At 47.3% G+C, this 23479-nt stretch overlaps 1 protein-coding gene across 2 annotated transcripts; it reads right to left on the bottom strand.

The window, feature by feature from the left end:
* Positions 1–54: 54 nt before the first annotated feature.
* Positions 55–22848, bottom strand: LOC111853505 (lamin-A-like). 2 transcript variants are annotated; one of them, XM_023830470.2, is made up of 14 exons: positions 22534–22848; positions 17787–17900; positions 16539–16900; positions 7862–8018; positions 7050–7175; positions 6678–6848; positions 6355–6480; positions 5814–6034; positions 4371–4860; positions 3894–4001; positions 3635–3754; positions 3065–3139; positions 2735–2950; positions 55–2333 (listed from the first exon to the last, which is right to left on the bottom strand). In XM_023830470.2, the coding sequence occupies exons 3-14, from the start codon at positions 16880–16882 to the stop codon at positions 2298–2300; spliced, it is 2190 nt and encodes a 729-aa protein (XP_023686238.2). In that variant the 5' UTR covers positions 16883–16900; positions 17787–17900; positions 22534–22848; the 3' UTR covers positions 55–2297. The 2 variants fall into 2 exon arrangements, with proteins under 2 accessions (XP_023686238.2, XP_072561488.1); XM_072705387.1 differs by lacking the exon at positions 22534–22848 and having other exon boundaries at positions 4371–4661; positions 4752–4860; positions 17787–19717.
* Between the last annotated feature and the right edge of the window lie 631 nt (positions 22849–23479).

Below are 23479 nucleotides of genomic sequence, written 5' to 3'. Positions count from 1 at the left end.
CCCCATATGGCGTACAAATACAATACAGGGTTTGTAAGGTAAAAACGCAGAACATGGTTTATGAAAGAGGTTTATTTAGAAAATCACAGATATCAGTAACAGCATTTTCTTGTGAACAGAAAATAATGCATGTAGCCCAGAAGCTGTCGGCAATAAGTGCTGAGTTTGCAGGTCAAATTTCTTTGTAGGTACAAAAACGTCTCCCCTTGATTTAATGGCACAAACGTTAATATAATTTCCATTATGTTGCAGTAGCAGTACTGCATAACAAACACAGGTCAACTTACCATCTTGTATTTTTCATCATCATTATTATTACAATTGGGGAAGCAACTGGGCTTTTTGACTCTCTGATGATACCCTCATTAACATACAAGTACTGTAGGAAATCAGGTGAGTCTGGGATCTGCTGCCCCATGTGGCCGATGGTGGGTATGCAGCAGAACACTGTCCCAGCAAACAGAGACTCTGTGGTTTATGCTACAGGCAGCATTTTACAATAAGCTGTGACTGATAACCCAAAATAAATTTTGCCTTCATTTTTTCCCTAAAGAGCAGGGATGCTGCTATTGGCCGACATTTCATTTTTCTAGTAATTTGTTTTCCCAAGCAGGCATCTGCATTTTCATATAAAACAGTAATACAAAAAAAATTTACTTTCTACAAGTTTATTATAATGAGTTATAACACCATGGGGTGTTGAAAATATTTTTTTTGTGAGGCGTAAATACAAAATTTTCATAAAGCACCATTTTTAGCATGATATGGGGGGGGGGGCTTTAAAAATCAGACAAACTTCAGTACTAAATACAGCCCCCGAACCCCCCCCCTTCCCACGGACACACACGTACCTTTCCTACAAGCGAGCGAGCAAGTCGTGACTGGCATTTTCCGAATAGCCTAGCGACACATTAGGAGGAGAGAGAGGGACATGGGCGGCGCTGTGAGGAGGCTGAGCAGGAAGCGAAATGCCCAGTGGTGTGAAATGTCACAGTGTATCAGTGCGGTGAGCGTTTGGGGGTCACTGGGGATCACTGCTTTATGGAGTTACCCTGATCTTTGGTCTGCTGCTTAGGAATTAAACACTTTAAGGCACATCAAGAGTTCAACAAGTGCTTCATACAATAATGAAGTACCTCTGACAATTAGGCCACGATTCGTTAGATGGTCACTGAGCCATTTCTGTCGCTTTGGCAGTACAGCAGGTATTTAGTTTTAATTGGCAAGAAGCCCTTTAAAAAAAAAAAAAAACTACACAAATATTTTTCAACTCTGATAGCATAACTGGCAGTTGCTCCACATTAATTTGCAGGAAATAAAACGATGACATCGACACATCATATGCTCCATAATGTCCAGCAAAATGAAATCTACCCAACATTCTGCCAAACTGCACATCCAAGTAACTTCATCATGACCTGTAACCCCTTCTTAATAAAGCCAACACTTCGAAATAATTAAAAAATAATAATAAAAATACCTGAGCTCAGTTCCTTTAAAACTTAAAACAAACCATGAGTAAAGCCCAACCATTTTCTAACTGTCTCGGTACCAGCTGCCCTAATATCACAGAAACGAAAATCACATCATGAGTAACAAAGGCTAGCATTTTCAAACTTTCAAATCTAATCTGAATTTAATTATTTTTCACATCTTATATAAACTTTTCTTTTAATCAGCTAACCTGCCCTCACAGACCATCCCAAGCAAAGCAGTAACAAAAATTGCAGGTTCTCTCTCAGGTAGGGTATGGTGATCTGAGGGGCTATACACGCGCATTCACAAAGCAGGGGCCCTCAAACGTGGCTGTCCAGTTCTCCTCTGACCCCTCGTCAGCCGCACTGCCACCTCTAACCAGACTAACCATACTGGTTATCATAACCAGTGTAATAACAGAGTCACGGCAAACTGGAGATCCCATCAGGAATAATGATGGCAGGTACAGGAAGAGCCTGGCCTGCGGCAGTCTGACGCCCCCTGCTGGGGGCTCATGAGCTGTGCGTGTTCACTGATGACAGCCAAGAAGGAAAAGTGGACCAGAGGTGGGTCAGACTGCAGCAGCCCAGACAGGCCTAACGTCCCCCCCTCCCCCCCGCTCAGTCAAAATAAACAAAGTAAGTGGTAACACACAAAGCTGGGACTATAGCTTATTATACCCCACACCCAAAACAAAATGTTACGTGTAAAAGAAAAACCCCTGTTTTTTTTTTGTTTTTAATTTTCGTTTGTTTGGAGAGAAAACCTTCCGCAGCCGAGGGTCACAGCAGCCCGGACCAGCAGAATGGCCTCCCACGTGGTCACATGACGGAGCAGCTGTCTGCTCTGGGGGAGCTCTGTGGGGGGGAGACACAGACATTTGAAAGGGAAGTGAAAAAAGAATCCTAAAAGACATGGTGGGCAACATGCAGGACGACGGCTTTAATGCATGTGCGGCTCTGTGTGGGGAAATTGCTCTACTTTAACACCAGCACAGTCCTTCCCAGCTCCCAGCCAATCAATACCTGGTACAGGTGTGCTGAGAGCTGGGAGGGAACAAAACCGCGGACTGCCGGGGTTCCACAAGGAAACATGACTCCGCCCTACCCCTGCACTACAGCCAGACCTGTTTCATCTCTGCTTCTGCCTATTTACAGGTCAGACACATGGGTGTGCACGCACACGCACACACACACACACACAGGGCTGATCACTCCCAGCAGCTGTGAGTGAGGCGGCAGCCAAACCCTTCACTCACCTGCCGGGCTGAATTGTTGCCCACCACCACGAGGGAACGGGGCACCAGCCCCTCAGGAAGGCCCCCACCCTCACTAAGGAAGGAGCGGGAGATGGTCACATTGGAGCCGGGGCCGCCATGGCTGCCATGGCCGCCAGTCGAATGGCCGCACGAGGTGCAGACCACAGTACGGTTGCGGAGGTTGTACTCGTTATCAACAGCAGTGCTGTGAGCTGCCTGCAGGGGGCGACAAATCACCTCAGCGGCTAAGTAAGCCACTGACCAACAGACAGAAGAATCCATATAAGAAATGCATGTTCACAACTAGTCACTATAAGCCGCTGCGCTTACGTCTTTCCCTACGACATCATGACCGCCGTCGTCGTCCTGCAGTAGTCTCCGGCTGACCATTCTCATCGCCATCTCCTGAATTTAAGAAAGCAGGAAAACCCAGTTCAGCTCGCAATCGGCGTCACGTATCCAAGACGACATTCTGACAAACGTTCTGCTTGTGCTACATGAGCTACTGGGGCTCCTATCAGTAATGAGGATGAAGCGCCGCACAGGGGGTCTATCCCACAGGCTAGGGGGTGTGTGCCATCCCAACACTTAATTTACGTAAAAAAGGGACCGGCCGAGGGCGTAGGGGACGCGGGACCGGCCGAGGGCGTAGGGGACGCGGGACCGGCCGAGGGCGTAGGGGACGCGGGACCGGACGAGGGCGTAGGGGACGCGGGACCGGACGAGGGCGTAGGGGACGCGGGACCGGACGAGGGCGTAGGGGACGCGGGACCGGACGAGGGCGTAGGGGACGCGGGACCGGACGAGGGCGTAGGGGACGCGGGACCGGCCGAGGGCGTAGGGGACGCGGGACCGGACGAGGGCGTAGGGGACGCGGGACCGGACGAGGGCAGCACGCACCTTCCCACTGGAGCTGAACAGGGTGGTCTGGAACTCGTCTCCAGTCTTCCACGAGTTCTCAGCCTTCCACACCAGGTCAGAAGGAGGTTTGTCGATGGCACCAGACCCAGCTGCCCAAATCTGTACAAAGAGAGACCCAAAGGGACAGAAACAGAAAATAGTTAGAAGCAGAAAAACTTGAGGCAACAATGGGCACATCTTAATAACGGGAGCCAGCACTACCTGCAGTACAGCAGCACTGGCTCAGAGCAGGCCTTACCGTAACGGTCGCACCAGCCTTCAGAATGAACTTGGAGGGGAACTTGTAGGTTTGAACTGCTTGGCGGTGCACCTGCCTCTTCACCAGCCAGTTACCTAGAGGCTGATCCTGGGGGGGAAATCAAAAATAAGAATAAACCAAAATTCCTTCACAGCAAGACAAGCTGTCCAAATATTTCTCAATTAAGAAAACTGATGCCTTTAAACGTCGGTGTCAATGAAGACATAGGACTGTGGTACCACAAGAAAAACAGACAAATGGAGTTCTCATCAAATCGAGTCTGAACATTCACTTCAATTTTCGGGAATATTATGAGAAGATGGATGGACTCGACCATCACAACAAGGAAGGCGTCTTTGGGAAGCCTGATGATTTGGGGCATCATGGAGGCATGCCAGGATTCAGCAATTAAACGATAACTGACTGAGGACCAGGCATTATTAATCGAGCAGCCTCAGCGCACCGCACGGCCCTCACCTGGTCGGCCTTGTTGCTCAGCCGCACAAACTTCCCCTCCAGGTCCACCTCGTCCACAGTGAGGCGGCCGCTGGCGGAGGCCTTTTGGGAGATGCGGGTGTGTGTCACGGCCCCCCCCACCGTGCTGGAGGCCTCGCTGTCCGTGTCGTTCAGACGGCGTTTCTTGGCCGATGAGGTCTGGCTACTGGAGGTGACGGCGCTGGGGATGGCAAGGTCAGCGGAGATGGTGGCACTGCAGTGGGCGGTCCCACACTTGACGGAGCCAGAGTGGGCGGTCCCAGACTTGACAGACCCAGAGTGGGCGGAGCCAGACTTGACAAAGCCGGAGTGGGCGGAGCCAGAGTGGGCGGTCCCAGACTTGACAGAGCCAGAGTGGGCAGAGCCAGAGTGGGCAGAGCCAGAGTGGGCAGAGCCAGAGTGGGCCACACGGGAAGTAGAGCTGCGTGTCACAGTGACCGGCGTTGGTGAAGAGCTTGGGGACAGTTGCAACCTGTATAAAGAAGGACATTGATGCATGTTAGACTGTAGGCAGTGAGAGAGGCATTAGCGAGACTGAGAATCGACTCTGTCCTTATTGGTTTTACACATACACACAGACATACAGTCACACAGACGAACACTGACAAAGACACACCTACAGACACTGGGGTGAACCACCTAATCCATGACGGGGGGACACTATGAGCTACTTCTAGTTTTACCAACTACTTTATAACTGACAGGCTACTGTGCTCGGCTAAATAGTTCTGTTCTTGTGTGGTTTCTTTCCTTGATTGAAAGACTCATCCAACTGTTTCATGCATGATTATAGGAGACTGACCAATCAGCACGCAGCAAGAACTCAGTGCTTAAGTGAAATCCGGGTCCTTTTAATATGGATGGTTGACATGGTAGTTAAAAACCTTGTTGTAGCTCATAGTGTCCCTCCTGACATGGAGTAGGTGGTCACCCTAACAGACACAGATACACACTGAGAAACACACACACGCAGACACACATGGCCCATGGTAGTTAGACAACTTACTGTGTAGCTTGTTCGTTTCTTTAAGCTTTTGTGTCTCAATGAACAGACTAATAAGAATTACGTAGCACATGAAATACCCTGCAGGGTATGAGCGCCGAATGAATAAACTACAAACTGCTTAATCATCCTCTTACAGGGCAAACATTTCCTTCTCTAAATTCAGTGACATTGAGATAATGGTGTTTATGTGCGAGACATTGTACGGCAAGCAATTATCAGCGACAGGCAGTTCACTGTGTGTGCGCGTGTGTGTGTGTGACTGAGTGTAATCAATGTCTGCCAGGCTGTGCACATCCCCATCCAGGTAGGCCACAGTGCCCCTGTGTGTGTGTGTGTGTGTGTATATGTGTGTGTGTGTGTATATGTGTGTGTGTGTGTATATGTGTGTGTGTGTGTGTGTGTGCGCGCGTGTCTTTCACCTCTCCTCTTCACCCTCCAGCAGCTTCCTGTAGGCACAGATCTCCATGTCCAGGGCCAGCTTGATGTCCAGCAGCTCCTGGTACTCGTCCAACTGCTCCTGCATGCGCTGGCGCATGTTTGCCATCTCGCGCTCCTTCTCCCCCAGGAGGCGCCGTTTGCTATCTCTCTCCAGGGACAGCACCTCCTCCAGCTCTCGAACCTTGGCTTCAGTAGCTGCCAGCTGGGTGGGGTTTGGGGGGGGGGGGGGTCAGAGGGGTGCTTAATGAGCTTTGAGAAACTTCACTGCTTTCCTCCTCAAGAGCCCCTCCTTGGCTCTAGAATGTTCTTTCAGCGATACAGCTTAAAGGCAGATTAAGCACCAAAATGATTATTTCAACCATACACACAGGTCAACATGAATGCCAAAGACCAGACTCTGACTGTCGGGAGAAAAGTTTATGAACTACGAACAGAAGGGGTGTTCAGGGAAAGTGGCCAAATTTTGGAATGAAGTGCTTTGGCGGCGTAATGGCAACAGTGCACCACAGGGGGGCGTCCTACCTGCTTCTGCAGCTGGCTGAGCTGGCCAGACATGGTCTCCAGCCGCATGCGTGTCTGCTGCAGCTCCTCATGCGCCGAGCCCACCAGGAGGGTGTTTCGGTTGGCCGACAGGCGTGCGTTCTCCAGCTGGCATGGAGACAGGTGTACACAGTTGGTGTAAAGAGCCGCTCGCACTGCTCTTTCACGAGGCTCACTGTTCTCTGCGCGGAGCCCGTGTTTGCCAGGGTGTGAACGCTGCTGCATGGCGTGCTTTTCTGAAATCGCATGTGACCCATCTCTCATGCACTCGCCGGCTCGACACCCCCCCCCACACCGTCGCCCACCTTGGAGTTGTACGTCTTCTCGATATCTGACTTGTACATCTTCAACTGCTCCTCGTGCTGCTCCCGCATCTCTGCCAGGGCCAGCGCCAGCTTGCTCTCGTAGTCGCTCTGCCGGCCGCTGTCTACTTCCACCATGCGATTCTCGTGTCGCCTCTTGGTCTCCCGAAGCTCCTGGAGGAAAAAGGGGGCGGCGAGAAGCGTTGTACGTGAGCGCCGCGCCGTCTGGAAGCCGCAACAGCAAACCCACGCTCACCGCCACTCGCCAGACTGCGGGCTATCCAAATCGTGCGTCAACTGCCCTATTGCTGCCAGCTTACTGCCTGGAAGTTTCTAAAGACCAAAACGCAGGCAGGTGTAGGTGTCGTGTCTCACCTCGCTGTAGATGTTCTTCTGGAACTCCAGCTCCTCTTTCAGGGTCTGCATTTTGTTCTCCGCATTCACCCTCATCAGCATTTCATTCTGCAACTGCTTCTTAGTATCGTTCAGGCTCCCCTCCAGCTGCCATGGCAACATTCCAGGGTAGGTTGTCAGTGGGCCACACACACGCACACACATACATACACGTGGTAGCTAGCGCACACTAAAAAGACGAGATATGGTTGTCTAGGTTACCCGTTGCAGGACTTACTCGTACCAAATGACAGACCTTTGTCACCTTTCATGTTTGTGTGACTGTATTACTGAAAACCACAGCTGTAATTCGGTTACTCTTCTGGTTTTCAAAACTCGCGGCAATAATTTGCTGAATATGGTAAAAGAAGCACTGCAGCTCAGAAAAAAAATAGATGCAGTTCCATAAGTGACCATGTGGTGGCGGGCTCGTGTCACTATTAAGTAATCATGAAATAATTTTCACTGGATTATTCCCCAACTCACTGAACAGGAAAACAGTGACAAGGTGACCAAGTGCTTGATACATAGATTCATGGCTATGCCAAAACCACAACAACCTGCTGGCTTTATTCCTACTCACGATCAATCCTGCCTCTCACGTGTCGCGATATGAGCCAACTACTTTAACCAGCATTAAAAGATAAGATCTCAAAAGGCACAGAGCAGTTAATGAAGCAGCTGTAATGTCCGTTTCATAAGCGCTCAGCTCTGCCAACATTCGTTTTGTTGCTGCACAGCAGATGCCAGTAAAACACCAAAAAAATGACGAGCGGTTCAGGATGTTGGGTCACCTTGGACAGCTGCGGCTTCAGGTCACGAACTTCGGCCTCCAGGTTGCGCTTCTCCCCCAGGGCGGTGCTCAGGGACGCTTCCTTGGCGTTGAGCAGGGCCTCCAGGTCCTTCAGCCGGGCCAGGGCTGCCGCCAAGTCCGCCTCTTTCTTGGTGTTCCTGTGGGGTTGGATACACGTCGCATGAAACCACAGAGCCATTTGTTCTCAGCCCCGGTGCTGGCGGGCCGCACCGCAAGCAGATCTCCAATCTGCCCGTGCGCTCCACCGCATTATTTTGACAATTGAACCAATTTGAGAGCTCAGCATGAGAGCTGGAAAGACTGAACCCACTGCAACCTTGGAGGACTGGGGCAGAGGAACAGCACACCCAACTGTCCCAAGCTGCCCAAACAGTCTGACCAGCAGGAGGTGCTCATGTGCATCTTTTGGCCACCATATCTTGCCATAGGACGCAGTGGCTAGTGACGCTCTAACATGATGGATATAAGGACTGATCCTAAAAAAAGCCCTTCTCCATGAAATCTGAAAAGGTTTCATTTACCCATAAACCTCTGGCAGATTCTCCCCTCTTCCCCCATTTAGAGTAGTTAGTTCATGCTTACATCCACTTTAGCGGAAGATGAAACACATTTAAAACTGTCTGTAGCCACTCGCACTCCCTTTAGAAAACTGAAAGTCCCAGACCGGTCCCAGCCAATGAGAGAGCACGACAAATCTAGTGGACACTAAGCATCTAGACAAATCGGTCATCTTAGCGGAAGCAGGACTTGGTGCCGCAAAGCCTTTATGGCGTCCACAGTGTGGGCTGCATCGACAGTGACGCTGTCCATCTGTCATCAAGATCACTTCCAGGCTGCCTAAGCGAGTGCGTGGCTCAGCAGGTTAGGAATCTGTGCCCGTCATCGGAAGGTTGCTAGTTTGAAGCCCAGGGCTGTTAAACTAATGCTGCCATTGAGCCTTTAACCCCCCCCCCCCCCAGCTTCAGGGGTGCTGAATGTTGGCTGACCCTGCACTGTGACTCACCCCCCCCCCCCCCAAGTTTGCTTTCACCTGTATGTGTGTCTCATGGACAGCAAGATGGATTAGGTGAAAAGAGAATTTCCCTGCGGGGATAGATAAAGTATCAAATGATCTATGATACCGTCCTCCTTATTCTGCCAAAGGTGTAATCACATCATTGCACTAGAACACACCCAAAAACACACATGCAGATCCATTAGAAATGAGATATTTTTAGACTTGCGTCTTAAGATAAATACAGTCAACAGACGGAGGCTGACACAAGGCTGGGTGCCCTCCAGCTGAAGTGACGCTTTACTCAAAGCACCCAGGGGGAAATGGCAAACGATTCCTCCGCTCAATCTGGGAAAAGGTGTCATTTTAATCGCGAAAGAGGGAGCCACTCATAATTGCAAAATGACCTGCTTTGGCAGCAGGCGTGTGGACGACAGAACAGCTACGGCAAGTAATGGCTTGAGACGTCAGGCTCGTGAGAAATGCATACTGAGGTTTAGGCAGGCATGCAGCACTGCATTCCTGAAGGCTGACCACACCTTTGACCTGTTCTGCAGAACAGCAGGCATGGGCAGGGCAGGTGTAAACAAGCTCCGTCAGGAATGCCATCCTGCACCTCCGGACCGAACTACGCCTCCGGCTACGGCGGTCTCCACGACAGCCTTTTCTCCAGGCTCCGGGGCAACTCGCTAATAGGCTTTGTGGCCAGGATCCAGCACCAGACCACGGAATGGAGGCCAGTTATTAAGGGCATGTGAACAGTGCCAGTTTTATCCAGATTAAAGCCACCAAGCCCAGCAGCGAGGGGAGGCGTGCGTACACAAGCGGGCAGACTTGGACGGCACAGCGTTGGGTCTTCTGCTTCTTAAAATAACAAATACTTGATAGCTCAACAAGTAGAGCATTGTGCGAACGACAAAAACGGTTGATGGCTTAAAGCAATAAAAATATTTATCAGTATTGAGTCTTGCCGAGTTCAGGGGAGGCATCATTCTATTAAAGTAAATATGAGCCGAAAAGAAAGAACTGCAAACCTGCAAGTCTTCTGCACACGTTCTCTACACAAAGCCCCCCCAACACATGTTTACATTTCAAACCCGTCGTATCCTGCCACGAGCAGCCAATGGACAATTACACAGGCCGCAAACGGCAGGGAGCATGTGCAAGGGCGTCGCCGAGCAAACGGCAGGGTGTGCCCAAACGGACACACGGCAAGATGCGCGATTCATCCCAAGGAAGGCAGGGAGACGCTCTTAACAAGTCGCGGCAAATCACGGGGAGACCGCGGCAGAGTGGCGCAGGCGTAAGGCGCAGCCAGCACTCAGCCTAGCGGTACAGCGCAGTCACACCCAGTCTGAGAATTAATCCTGTGGGATAAGCATCCCTGGCTAATGAAACCAGGGCCCGGCGCAATGCAAGATTCTAAGAAACATCAAAAAAAACAATTTACTGCAGCAAAGCAGTAAGTTCTCCAGCCTCATGTCTCTGAGGGCTGATTGGGCACCTCTCTATAGTTGGTTAGGGTGTGTGCGCCCTGTGATTGGCTGGCATCCCGCTGAGGGTGTCCCTCGTCTCCTGGGATAGGCTCCAGGCTCTCTGTGGCCCTGTACTGGACAAGCATTGTGGATGATGGATAGAGAGACAGATGGCAGAAACTGCTGTGTGCATTTAATACAGAAACAGAACAAGAAAGAGGAAAATTAAAACAAAACACTTGATAGTCTACAGTTAAGATGGTGCTGAATATGTTGCTCTAAAGCTCCCAGGTGGCGTTAAAGGAGCACAAACAAGGTACCAGCCCAGTAAAATATCCAGTTAAATTCAAGGGTGAACGAAAGCTGCAAAGAAAAACTCAATACAGTAACTGCAATTCTTTTATCTTTTTTTTTTGTTGTGAAGCAGTAATACTAATAACAATCAATAGCAGACACACCAAACACGTGGGCCTCTTCACTGTATAATCTACAACTCTGGTTGCTGTGGCAACAAGATAAGTACCCCGTGACGTAAAAACACAGGGAAAAGGATGTTTAAAAAAGAAAAAGGAATAAATGAAACTGGGGATGCCGCATCTGAATTTCCAGCCTTGTATGACTCACATCTATCTTCGTCAATCGCCACAGCAACCATGGAAACCACAAGCCAACAGAAGTCTAGCTGTTTTGCTGTGGCGCTGCCATGGAAACGGGGACGATGCCTTTCCAGCCGTGTGCGGCAAATATGGCCTCTCGTGCTACTTTCAGGGGGAATAATTGGAGCGGGTGAGTGGAATTCCACACATACAGCTACTTGCTGTAAATATAAAGAAGGGATGGTGGAGCACATGAGTCACCGGGGGGGTTATGCTGTGAAACACTGACTGTCCACACAGGTTTATAGCCCCACTAGCAGCCCAGCAGTAAGAAACCTGCTCTCTCGCAGCATTCAAGGTAACTCCACCCAAAGAAAAAAAAAAAAAGAAAAGCATTTGCCATTTTTGTCAACGCAGGGCACCTCACACAAGACAAGCCACGAATCCCAGCAGCAGCAGATCACGGACGGATATCCCCCGCTTTATCCAAAGACACGCCCAATATCCTGGCTGATACAGAAGCTACAACTGCTTACTGGGTGGCCATTCAGAGCAAACAGACCGAACAAGACAGCGAACTGGGCGTGTCGGGGAACCCAGTACAGCAAAGGAAACACAATCTTACTGTACGAATGAGCACGATTAAAAAGGACATGAGGATCGCACTACTGCCTTAAATTTAACTAAATTTAATTTTAACTAAATCAATTTGAAGTAATTAAGAGTGGAAGGTCACAGAGAAACACCCACACAAACATGACAGACACACAAGGACTAATAAAAGATACAAAGTCAAGATGCAGGGTGAGTCACAAAAGACAGAGAGACAGACGCACACCATCATCCTTCCTCCAGCACCATCCGGGGGTTGGGGGGGGGGGGTCCTTCAGACAATCTGTCATCTTCCTCTGCACTCAGCCACCGTCCACATGGGGCACATTCACCGGACCACCCTGAAAGGAGGTTCCCGGGGAATGCCAGCATGACCCCGGAGCTGTGGTGCTAAAATATACTGGTGGAAAAACAGGGGCCCCTGCATTCAGAATGGTCCTGCCTGGAGCAGAATGACCAGACAGAAACAGAACTTCGTCTCTGACGGCCTCTTCCATTCCTGACACCTAAATCCACTGGGTAGGGCGCCATTGGTGTTGGGAGACTGAAAACTTCCACTAAATGGCCAATCTGAGCTCCAACACCCTGTTTACACCTCAATATTATTTCCTTCCTGTTTGCAGATAAACTAGCTGGGAAAAAAAGATATAGATTCAAATTTATGGATACATATGGATACAGTGACCAAAAATCTAATTTTTCCAAACAGTCCTTTAATAATTTGGACCTTGTCAACAGTTGAGTTTTCATAAAACACCTCTGCAAAGGGAAGGAGAGGGAGGTCTGGGTGTCCCTGCTGTCCCCGCAACACAGCCCCGGATTCACGGCATAAAATGGATGGATGGATGGATGGACGGACTGAGCCAACATGTCGCCAAAGACAGCTTTACATATACATTCACAAACACACACAGCACAAGCGGAAGAAGTCAGTAGACATAAGCAGAAAGGAATGTAAGATCCCCTCAGTACTCAGACTAGAAAAGGCATAAAATTCTGAGGGTCCAAGTTAAACTAGCTGATCAGCCACCCACCAAGCACACTGACAGGGTTTGGAACCAGTCTGGCCAAAGCGGGACATAATTACTCAATCAACAATTAGCCCTGAAGCTGCAGATCCTTGCGGAGCCTGCCTGAACACCAACGTCAGAAAAATTTACAAAGCGTTAGGATTCATATTTATGCAACAAAGGGTGGCGTCGTTTGGCAAGCTGCTGTCATACTGCCCCTTCAGCCGAGCGCCACACCTGCAGGATCTGACATTGCGACACTAATGTCAACCACACTACTGGAACCACATCGACGATGCCACTAACACAAAGGCTACAACAAAAGCGACATCCTTCCCAAAATATTGTGGAACAATAGCGGGCGTTGGGCCTCGTGGGACTGGCAGAATGAAGCGGTTCTGGCCTTTTACATGAAGCGGTTCGGTGCAGTTTCAGGCAGGTCAAAGACACGCGCGTCTTCCCAGATTTCGTTTACGCTCTTGTCAGGCTAATATATGCTACATTTAACATATATGCTATGCTACATCCCTCCGCTTCATACAGGGGTGATGAAGGAAGTGGCGGAGGCGGGGGGGGGGGGGGGGGGGAATTGAGGGCCCGGTAATGGAGTCTGAATGGCAGTGAAGAGGCTCAGTTGAGGCCTTCCCCAAGATTGAGGGAAGACCCACAAATACAGACTACAGGCTTGTCTTTCAGTGTTCATGTTGCACATCTTCACTGCTCATCTCCTGAAACTGCCACCGTGAGCTAAGTTTCTAGAGCACCATTAATGTCTGAAAACCACTAGTAAAGTTGTTAAACATGAGCAGCAGGAAAGGGACACCCGCAGCGAAGTCTGGAGGACGTCACCCTCCCAATAAAGGGATTACTGTGCCTTTCAGCAGCATGCGGAAGCTAGCAGGGGAAGGCTGGGTGTGGCCCTTCACCATCAGGAAGTGTGTGATTCATCTACCTGCTATGAGCTCTCCGTCTCTGTGGTAAACTCAGTGCTAGCACTGCGGCCCATTAAATTACCAGCCCTGATATGAAAGGCTACGAAAAGCAATGCACTGGAGATGGGATTAGGAACGTATGGCCACGAGTTTGAGGAAACCGAAAACTGCTCTTGCGCCATCTTGCGGCTCCCAACCGGTGCGATTAATCGAGAATCCGCTCCCCTTGATGACACAGAGCAGGACATTTTGGCCGTGAATGAGAATAAGGAGTTCATGCATATCGGGAGACGTCGGCAAAGCCCTTCGGTTCTCAAATGCATTAAGTCCCACACAACTGATCCGAGTGGAAACAAAGGAGCAGCCTCTGGAGATGTTTGTTTGGCATCTGCTCTAATCATACACATATTCTGGAATTTCAAGCTCTTGAATGCATCCAGATGCTCTGGATTAGAGGCCTCTAAGTTGAGAACGTGTGTGTGCGTCCTGGGTCTGGAGAAGTACCAGCCAGTGTGGTTACAACCAGAGGTTGTTCTCTCACGCTACGCCACGTGAGCACCAGCGGCGCTAGTATGAGCAGTAGGAGATAAGCCACGCCCTCAGAGGCAGACCCAGTGCTTCTGCCAAAGACCTTGAGTTGGGCAGTCATTGGCTATTTTGTTTTGTTGGAGGATTAATTGCAGTAAACAAAACATTTGAATACTACCAGGAAGGAACGCCACGTCCAGAAAACTGCTTCTTGGGCCTCACTTCTGTGCCTCGTAAAGTAAATTACCCCAAGAGGGGTGGAGTGAGTCATGGAGCTTGGCTTTGCCCAAGATGTATCAGAGTTCCATGGAAATTCTGACCTAGCCTTGTTACACATGCGCACAGACACCCGAAGACCCCTCCTAACCAGCCAGTAACATCGCAGAGCACAATGTGCATCATGAGAAGGCAATATTTTCTTGACACTGACACCACTGCCCCCCACCTTTATCACTGTCGCACATCCCCCACAAGTCAGTACTAGATGACTTGCTACCATAAGAACCACGCTGCCATCTTTGATGGTCTCAAACTGGACATTCTGCTGACGTCACTGCGGCGAAACCAACCCCTGCAGCTGGGGCTTCCCCCAACCACAACTCAGCCACAGGGATGATGAGTGTGATGGCGGGGTCCGCCCCCATACTGAAATGCACCAATCACAGTCCCAGTAAAGCAGCAGGGGTGTGGCTGCAGCTTCCAAACACGCCCACACGGCATCAGGAGTTCCCCTCGGGGATTTCAGGATGCCCAAGAATCTGAATTTAAAAAAGCCACTAAAATCAAGAATTACCGTGACCCTGCGCCCCCACACCGAACAAACGCGATACAGCCCCAGCAGATTTTTTCATAACCTAAGGGACGACGAGGCCGTCTTCTTATTCACAGGAAATCTACTTTGCATCTGGGAATCTTACAATAATTAACAGCTGAAATGTAGCCACTGAAATTTAAATGATAATCTCCGGTGAGGAAATCTGTAATTCAATGTATATTTTATGGCAGAAAATTCAAATTCTTGAATTAAAAGGGATGCCGGCAGGTGTAAAACACAGCAAGAGACATAGATGAGGCCAGAGCAGTCTGAGTGAGCAGCAGGCGTGGAGATCATGTGGTCAAACGTGGTGACAGGGAGACTTCCTTTGGAGTTCCCTTTGATAGCTTCAAAAAGCACAAAGAAAACGTCACTGGCATCAGAACAGCTCCAAAAATAGGTCGTAGAGTTTTCAGTAGCCAAAAAAAAAAAAGTCAGACGAACATTTTTTTTTGGAGGGAGAACCCCTTCCTTAAGTGGAACACGCTAAACATACCAAGGTGAACAGCTCCCCATTAACAATTAGCAATTAGCAAGAATGAACTCACCAAGCTAACTGAAAATGTTATAGTGCCTTGGGCTGAATGCGCTTGAATGAGCCAGTCCCCAAATGGGACCAGAACTCCCTGTACAGTGGCGGCACACCCATCTACAAGAAAACTTGGCACCCGCATTAATGAAAAGCCTGACAACAATTGAATCTGTGACTCTTTGACAGACAAGGTGCCGGGTTGCCATGCCAACCAAACAGAGCGAGTCACACAAGCTTGCACGCCAATGACCAAGACCCAGAGTAGTGAGTAGGGCGGGTCCCCGTGTCACTGTGGTTTTCCCCAGCATCAGCGTGCGCCACCACAGAGCAGGTGGGAAGTGTCGAGAACACACGATTCAAAACGGAACTGGATCAAAATGTTACCAAAATACCAGCACTGTATATTCTGTAAATTGCACTATAATGTGCTGAAAAGACCGATACTAATGTGAAGTAAAAGTAAAAGCCAAACAAGTATGCAGCCCTGGACGGGTTTTGGTTGAAAAACGCCATACTGTACAACATACCTGAGTGCAGGCGAGGCATATAAACAGGAACACGTTCATCCACGAGTTAATGCAACTAGATGCCATCAAAGAGCTTCAGGTTACAATCAAGCTATTAAATTTACTAGTCCTTGAAGAGACCATGAGAAGAGATATACTGGTAGAATACAGTAAGCTAACTCAACTCTCACCTGATCTTCCCAAAAACATTGGCACAAATAATCTGAACCCTCAATTCATCTTCCGAAAATATCGCCGGGGGGGCCTTGGGTTTCCGGTCTTGCTGTTCCTCGACTTTCCTAAACAGCTTATTTTGGTGGCCTCTGCGTCCGTCGATTCGTCAGGAGATGCCTACAGCTGGCTGACAGAGCCCTGCCTACAGCCCCGCAGTACCGACCCCGGGAAGTGTGCGTGATAAGACGCGATCGGGGAACAGTAAACTTTGTGGGATACTGTGGATCAATGGCGAATAAAGGAGCTGCCCTGACAACTTCTGTGTGGAATCAAAAAAAAAAGTTTAAAAAATGAGATTTAGAGCTGTTTCTGCATGGCACTCAAGCTGAACCAGGACTGCAAGCGCACACAGACAGGAGGGAGCCCAAAATTCATCTTTGATTAGGAGGTCGAACAGGAGAAGCAGACGCAGAGAGGGGCCTACCTGGCCTTGAGCTCCATGTAGTCGCCCTGCACCTTGCCCAGCTCCAGCTGCAGCCGGGCGCGTTCTTTGGCTACCGAGTCCAGCGACTTGCGGGCGTCGGCCAGCTCGGTCTCGTAGGCGGCCTTCACGCCGGACAGCTGGCGGCCGACCTCCGTCTCCGACTCGGAGACACGCATGCGCAGCCCCGCGTTCTCCAGCTCCAGGGAGCGCATCTTGTCGATGTAGACGGCCAGCCGGTCGTTGAGGTTGCACAGGTCCTCCTTCTCTTGCAGCCGTGTGATGCGGCTCGGGGTCAGGGGCGAGTTGATGCTGAGGCTAGGCCGCTTCTGTCCGGGGGTCTCCATGGCGATCGGCTAAATAGGCTGCCACCCGTCCAGGGACAAAGGTAAAAGGGATTATTAACCTTGAACCTTCAGACCTTTTAAAACAAATAAGAACAGCATCACAAGCAGACTAATGACTCAAGCAGCTATTTTAAGTTTCCACAAAAAAAAAAAAAGTTACACTATCAGCGGTCACTGACCGGCACCATCTGGGACACAGAGATTAAAACATTTTCAAGCCCTATTTTAATAGTCCCCGTGACCCACACCAGGGGATGCAGTGGGACAATGATGATTTTAATAGTCTGACCACGCTTTGACCAAGGTCACGGCTCTGTTATTTTTTTTGCTTTTTCACACTTTTTATGAATGAAATTAGCTTCATAACTCGTGCCGAATTTTCACTCTGGAGACGACATGGATCTAACTCCACACATCCTGGGCTGGTGAGTGATTTCCTATTCACAGAGAAAACTCATTTCCTCTTATCCACTTCTGTGTTCACGTGTATCTCTCATTTAAAAAAAATCATAAATAAAAAATGTAAAAAACAAGCGAGTTCACATTTTTACTTTGCAATTAAATATTATTTCTTACAAAAAAAAATCACAAAACTCACCCTTACAATCATATAATTTGCAATTATTAAATTATAATTAGTGATTATAAAAAGTGCAACTGTGAATTAAACCATAACACAAAAAATTCCATTTGTAGAACAGACAGAAGAAAATTAGAACAAAGTTGTTTTCAGAACTTTCTGTGAAAAAATGACAGAAATTTCTGACTTCAAAGGAGAGTCACAGCTACTAGCCCTGCAGGTAAAACGGACAGTCCACTTTTGACCTAAAGCAAGCCAAAGAATTCCTCCCCTTAGATTTATGATGCCACACTTCCTTTTTATAAAAATACCCAGCAACTTTACCTTGCAGATTTAGGCAATGCACAGGCGTGTCGAGCTCTTTGCAGTGGAACTCCTGAACAGGATGGATGAGCTGCCTGAATGTTCAGAGTGGACTGAGCTGCTTGGCCGGTGCTCCTGGGTTTAGAAAGTCGCTCTTGAATCAGTCCTGAGCAGAGCTCTGCCTTCTGAATTAGACTGGCTGCATTTTGGTTAGTCACAGCTTATGTATTTCAGGAAGGAGGGAGGGAGTATGTAAGATGAGGAGGGATAGGAGGAGTCAGCCCGAAACTGAACTACCACACAAGCAATCCAAAAACTATCCAAACAAACAAAAACCTTCCTTTGGTCACACATGTAAGCCCCACAGACAGTTAGAGTCCACGACAAATTTTTACAGAGAAGCAGCCCCAACTTTAACGCCTGTTATAGGAGGTGGAGTCCACACAACATTCAAATCAAATGAAACAATTATTTTTAAAACTAAGAACGGTAAACAGCAATTACATTTATGATGTCACGTTCTTTTAAATCATAACCGCAGACGGTCTTATTTCCCTCTATGCAGGCTTGCGTTGCTAAACAAAAGCAGAAATAACAGTTCACACCATGATTTAGCTCCCATAGTGTTAGCTCAGACAAACAGATGCCGATTAAGCACAGAGAAGCTTGTTTGGAAGAAAGCAAAAAGGCAGGAATATGGCCAGTTCCTGTTCCCCGAGTGTCTACAGGATGAACGCATTACCTGCGCACCACACCCAATGAACGTCGACCCCCCCCTTGGGCGATCTGCATGCAAATGTGTATTAAACTGATGCGCTTCCATGTTAAGCTATATTCAGCTTGTCAAACACAAAAGATTCAGGACTGCAAAGACATATACAGCTCTATGCTGCCTCATGAGAAATAACATCTTAAAAGCCTTCAGATTAACACCCCCACAGTATATACAAAAAACATATTTACAACCCAGAACGTGGGCCTTGTGCCATCAATTACAACCATCATGCGTACAGTAGAGTTGCTGCCCAATTGTGCAGGTTGAGAACCATTATAGGCTGTTCGTTAGCCTGGGACGATCCAGGCACTGGATCAAGTTGGCAGGTTTTACTCAGTGCTGGAAAACTGGGCAAGGGGAAGCTAGCCAGAGCTCTATGGGTGAATCACATTTCCAGTTTTGCTGCTTTATCAACTTAAGGACGTTTTTTTTTGTCACAGCCTGAGATTCTCCCTGCTGTCTATCGCATCAGGAATTAAATGAGAATCTGGAAAACAGCCAATGCACAAACTGACACTGACAATTCATATTTAGTTGTTCAGCTGATTCTCTTCCTGAAGCTGGATGTTCTGCTCAAGACATGTAAGGTATGTACCTCAATCGAAAATACAACATAGAACCTGTTTTGGGAGTCGAAACAGCAGCTTTCAATTTGGAGGTTCATGCTCTTCACTAATACACGGCCAGCCGCCCCATAAAACTGTGCTGATGCTTCACGGCATGAAACACAGTCTGCTTTCTGAATGGACACACGGCAGGTCACCTGACAGGAGTGGGCGTGGCTTTCCAAGAGCAATTCTGGCACATTCCACATCTGCATGGGCTACCCTGTACCCATAAGGTCCAGAGAGTCATATTAATAAATGTGCACAGCCTGAGTATGGCATGTGGGGGGGGGGGGCATGGGAGATAACCAGGAGAGGCATAAATAAAGCAGAAAAACCAGACACCTCAGAGAGTCCAGAAGACAATGAATTTGAAGGCTAGATATAAGAGACGGACCATTCTGCAGGGCAATGGGTCTTTAGCAGCAAATGCAGTCCTTCATTACACACAAGCTGCAGACAGCATTCCTGCAGAATCCCACTGCAGGAGCTAGTGTGGGATAAATCGCACCGCTCGGCAAACAAAGACCCTTCTCGGCTCCTGCAGTCTCTCTCTCTCTCTCTCTCCTTCTCTCTCTCCACTCCCCCCACCCCACGTGGAGCAAGACCCCAAAGCCCACACCCACACACGCTGTCCGGCTGTGTAGCCCCACCCCCCGATACACCCTCCCGCTCCAGGCTGGCCCAGAGTAGTGCCACCCCAACAAGAGGCTTTCCAAGAGGGGCGGGGCTAACTAAGGATGAGTCACTTTTTACCGACATCGAGCACAGTGTCGCCCACCAGCCCCCAATCTGCACCCCGCTCTACCTACTCCCACATACAGAGCCTAGCCTCTGCTCCCCTAAAAGAGCAACACCCATAAGAGAGAAATGGTTAAGGGTGCACTTATTCAGTCGAGGCTCTCATTTGTAATAGAGCTTATTTTATTCAGCATGAAATGCATCGGGACACAGTTGGAAAGGGTTCTAGAGAACAAGAGTCAAAATGAATAAAGGTCTCTCAAACACATGCATAACAAAAAGGTACTTTTCATCAATCACCTAAAATGCAAAGTCTAATTTAGCTTAAGCCTCTCTTTGATTCTAAAGTAGGCAGTTAGCCATTTGGATCTATTGAAACCTGTTCAAAATATTATCTTTTGTAACTGAAACAAGTAAATGTTTACTGATTAACACTGCCTGGAGAAAGGGAAAATACAACAAAAGAACTACAAATTGAAGTACATGTTGATTGCCGTTACAGTGCAAACCTACTACCGTAAAAAAAAAAAAAAAAAAAAACATAGCTTTGGCAACACATTCCCATATCCATGGCAACCAAGCCTGATCTCTGTTGCCAACACTGTGGTTAGTGCCTGACTGGAAACCATTACTTATGACAAAGTAAAATTGAGAAAAAGGAAAAAGTAGAGGGGCTTAAGACTGACTTTCACAGGGGTAAAAAAAAAAAAAAAAAGGCTTTGCATTGTGTACCTGCTAAAGGCTGTATGAATATCAAAGCTAAACATCAGTCAGTGAAGGACCCCCCACACAGAGAAACAGTGCCACCGGCCCTTCATGGCTGAAGCTTGCGATTTTGTTCTCTCATAAACACAAAAACTATATAAAAAGTGCATTTTTCATGGGATGTCCCTTGACCTGTTCTTTTTTTTGGGGGGGGGGGGGTACCCTCTACAAGGCAGACAAAACCACTCAGCCGTTTCGTAAGATTTATTAATGGTTTACCTGGGAATAATTTGGATTACACCAAGGTGAATTATTTACTTACTTACTCCAAACCAGTGCATAGATATCAAAGAAGCTAATGTAAAGTTTCATTCCAATACAGATTATAGTGATTGGTTTTCAGTAAATTTTCATTTTTCACACAATAATTTTACTACAGAAATCATTAATTTCATTAACATTTGGGCATACTGTACAAACAGCAACAAGTCATTAGAGGAAAAAAAAACCTGTTGCTAACGCCGTTGATAATTTCTGCTGTGGTGGTAGGACTACATTAGGAAAGGTGGCATTTTTCAGCCCTGAAAGAAAAATCTCCAGCTATGCAGGAAGATGTGTTAATCGATTAGAGAAGCGTTATTTATTCAACATTAGTAATCAGAGAGTCTTTAATGGAACTGTTATTTACCGTTACTTGTTAAAATTCATGAGAAGTGACAAACTCCGGCAGACACTACAGTCTTATGACAAAGTTTTCATGAACCTGCGAATTCGGCCGGTAACAATACACTGACGCGACATCTCCCCCTGGCGGCATTCAAAAACAGTGACCTTAATTTGCTAGTCGACACAACCCTCCTCTAACAATGAGCGTCACATATTTGCAGTCAGTAAAAATTTGGTTTAGATGTTCAGCATGTTCGTAAGAATAGAAAGTGCTGGGAGTCTGAGATGATTTCTTCCTGCAGGAGAACAGAACACATCAGTGCTCAAAGTGTCAGGATAATGTTGCATTCATAACAAAATAAACACTAGCATTACTGTTTACAGACAGGTAGCTAACCTTATAAAATATAACAGCGTGACTACAAATCCAAAACACATTCAAATATGTACTCTGCTCCCAAATGTTCGACATATAATAGGGGAGTCTTCGAACATTATTCTCGACTGTATAAACAAATGATCAAGAATAAAATCAGATATCTTAAGAAAGGGAAAGTATAGAAAGGTCACATTTAAGTTTCAAAGAAGGGCTATTTTCAGTATCCTCGATGTATTCATACTTACAGTAGATTTTAAAAATGTTAATATTTAACGGGAGTTACAGTCTTATGAAAATGGGTCCCTCACGCATTTTTATCTCCTAAGCGTACCATTTATGGCTTGACTGGTGTAGTAATGGCACTGGCAATGTGGACCTAGCTACTGGGGAGTGCAGACTATACATACCCAGCTACACTACGCCACAAGCAGAAGTTCGTTTAATAAAATGACACCCCTATGCTATTGTGATTTCTATTATCGACCACACACTGCCACAACATAAATCCCACCGGATAAAACATCCTTCCCCTTCTAACATTAACACATACGGGCATTAACACACCAGGCAACAAACTTATCGCCCTCGTACTCAATTTATTAAAATATTAGTTCATTTTTTATTAGGCTATACATGCCAAAGGACATCAAGTTTCACCTGAACTGCTCTGAATAAACTAATATCTTTTGAAACATAAATATACAGAAATTTCTTCAGTAACATGTTAATAAACGCTTCGTTCCCAAATGATTGCTCATGTTGACTGCGGTTTAATGACCTAAGCGATGGTTTTTTTTTTCAATTTTAACATCAGGTAATCGAATCGTGTTAAAAATGGATATAAATGCCTACAAGCACCAATATGCATTCAGAAACTTTTCAAAAACAAGCACTTACCAGAAAACAGATTAGTACCATTATTACACTACATTTCCATAAAACCGTTGTTAGTTGTGTATATTTAGGCCTGGGTAACTTTCCTCGCGAACAACGTGTGCACGCGCGGAAACCACAGGCGTTCAGAAAGTCCGCTGACAACTTCAAATTATTTCAGCAATTAATTAATTGAAATAAAGTTTGCATTTAAAATGTGCAAAACTTGATTTCATCTTCTTCGCCAATACATAAAAACGTGTTGCTAAGCTACTTAAAAAAACCTCGGTGCAGCTGAGCCTGTAGATTTCGATTGTTTTATTTAAACACAGCATGCATAGGGACATTTCGCCCCCTAGTGGATATATCACTTTACGTCGATTGAAGTACGTTTCTGTTTGCTTTTGCGTCAGGGTAAACTTTCACGATTTACTTAATGAACCGCTGAATACATTTTAAAGTTTACCCATCCATCACCCATACATTCGTCCAGTAGAGTGTTGAGGAGGCCCAGGTACTCAGAAAACACAGCACTTAAGGCAAGGGGAACACCTTGTACGGGATACCGGTCCATCGTAAGGCACACACACATTTAATAAATATAAGCAAACACAGGCTATAGTTATGAATATTCTATATTAAGTGCAAAACATACTATAGAAAAGTTATTTAATTCGAACACAGTGAAGTAACGTACATATGAAATATAGGTTGAACTGACTGACATAATCCTTGTGAAACAGATAACGATCAGCAAGGGCGCGTTGAAAGCTTTTTCACAGATGAAATCTACAGTGTATGTTTTTTCCCTCTTATTTCTACAGCCATTGTGATACATGTCCTTCGTCTGCGGCACTCTAAGGTAAATACCTGGAGGGTTGGGAGTCTGTTGGTCTGATTGCACGCGCATTATGAGAGAAGTGCTGCAATATGATCGCGCCACCTGGGTGTCAGGTTATGACAGGTGGGT

This window comes from Paramormyrops kingsleyae, chromosome 23 (assembly GCF_048594095.1).
Source record: "Paramormyrops kingsleyae isolate MSU_618 chromosome 23, PKINGS_0.4, whole genome shotgun sequence".
In the NCBI taxonomy this organism is placed as follows: Eukaryota; Metazoa; Chordata; class Actinopteri; order Osteoglossiformes; family Mormyridae; genus Paramormyrops; species Paramormyrops kingsleyae.
Note: the sequence above shows the minus strand (reverse complement) of the source record. Positions and strands in the feature narration are given on the sequence as shown.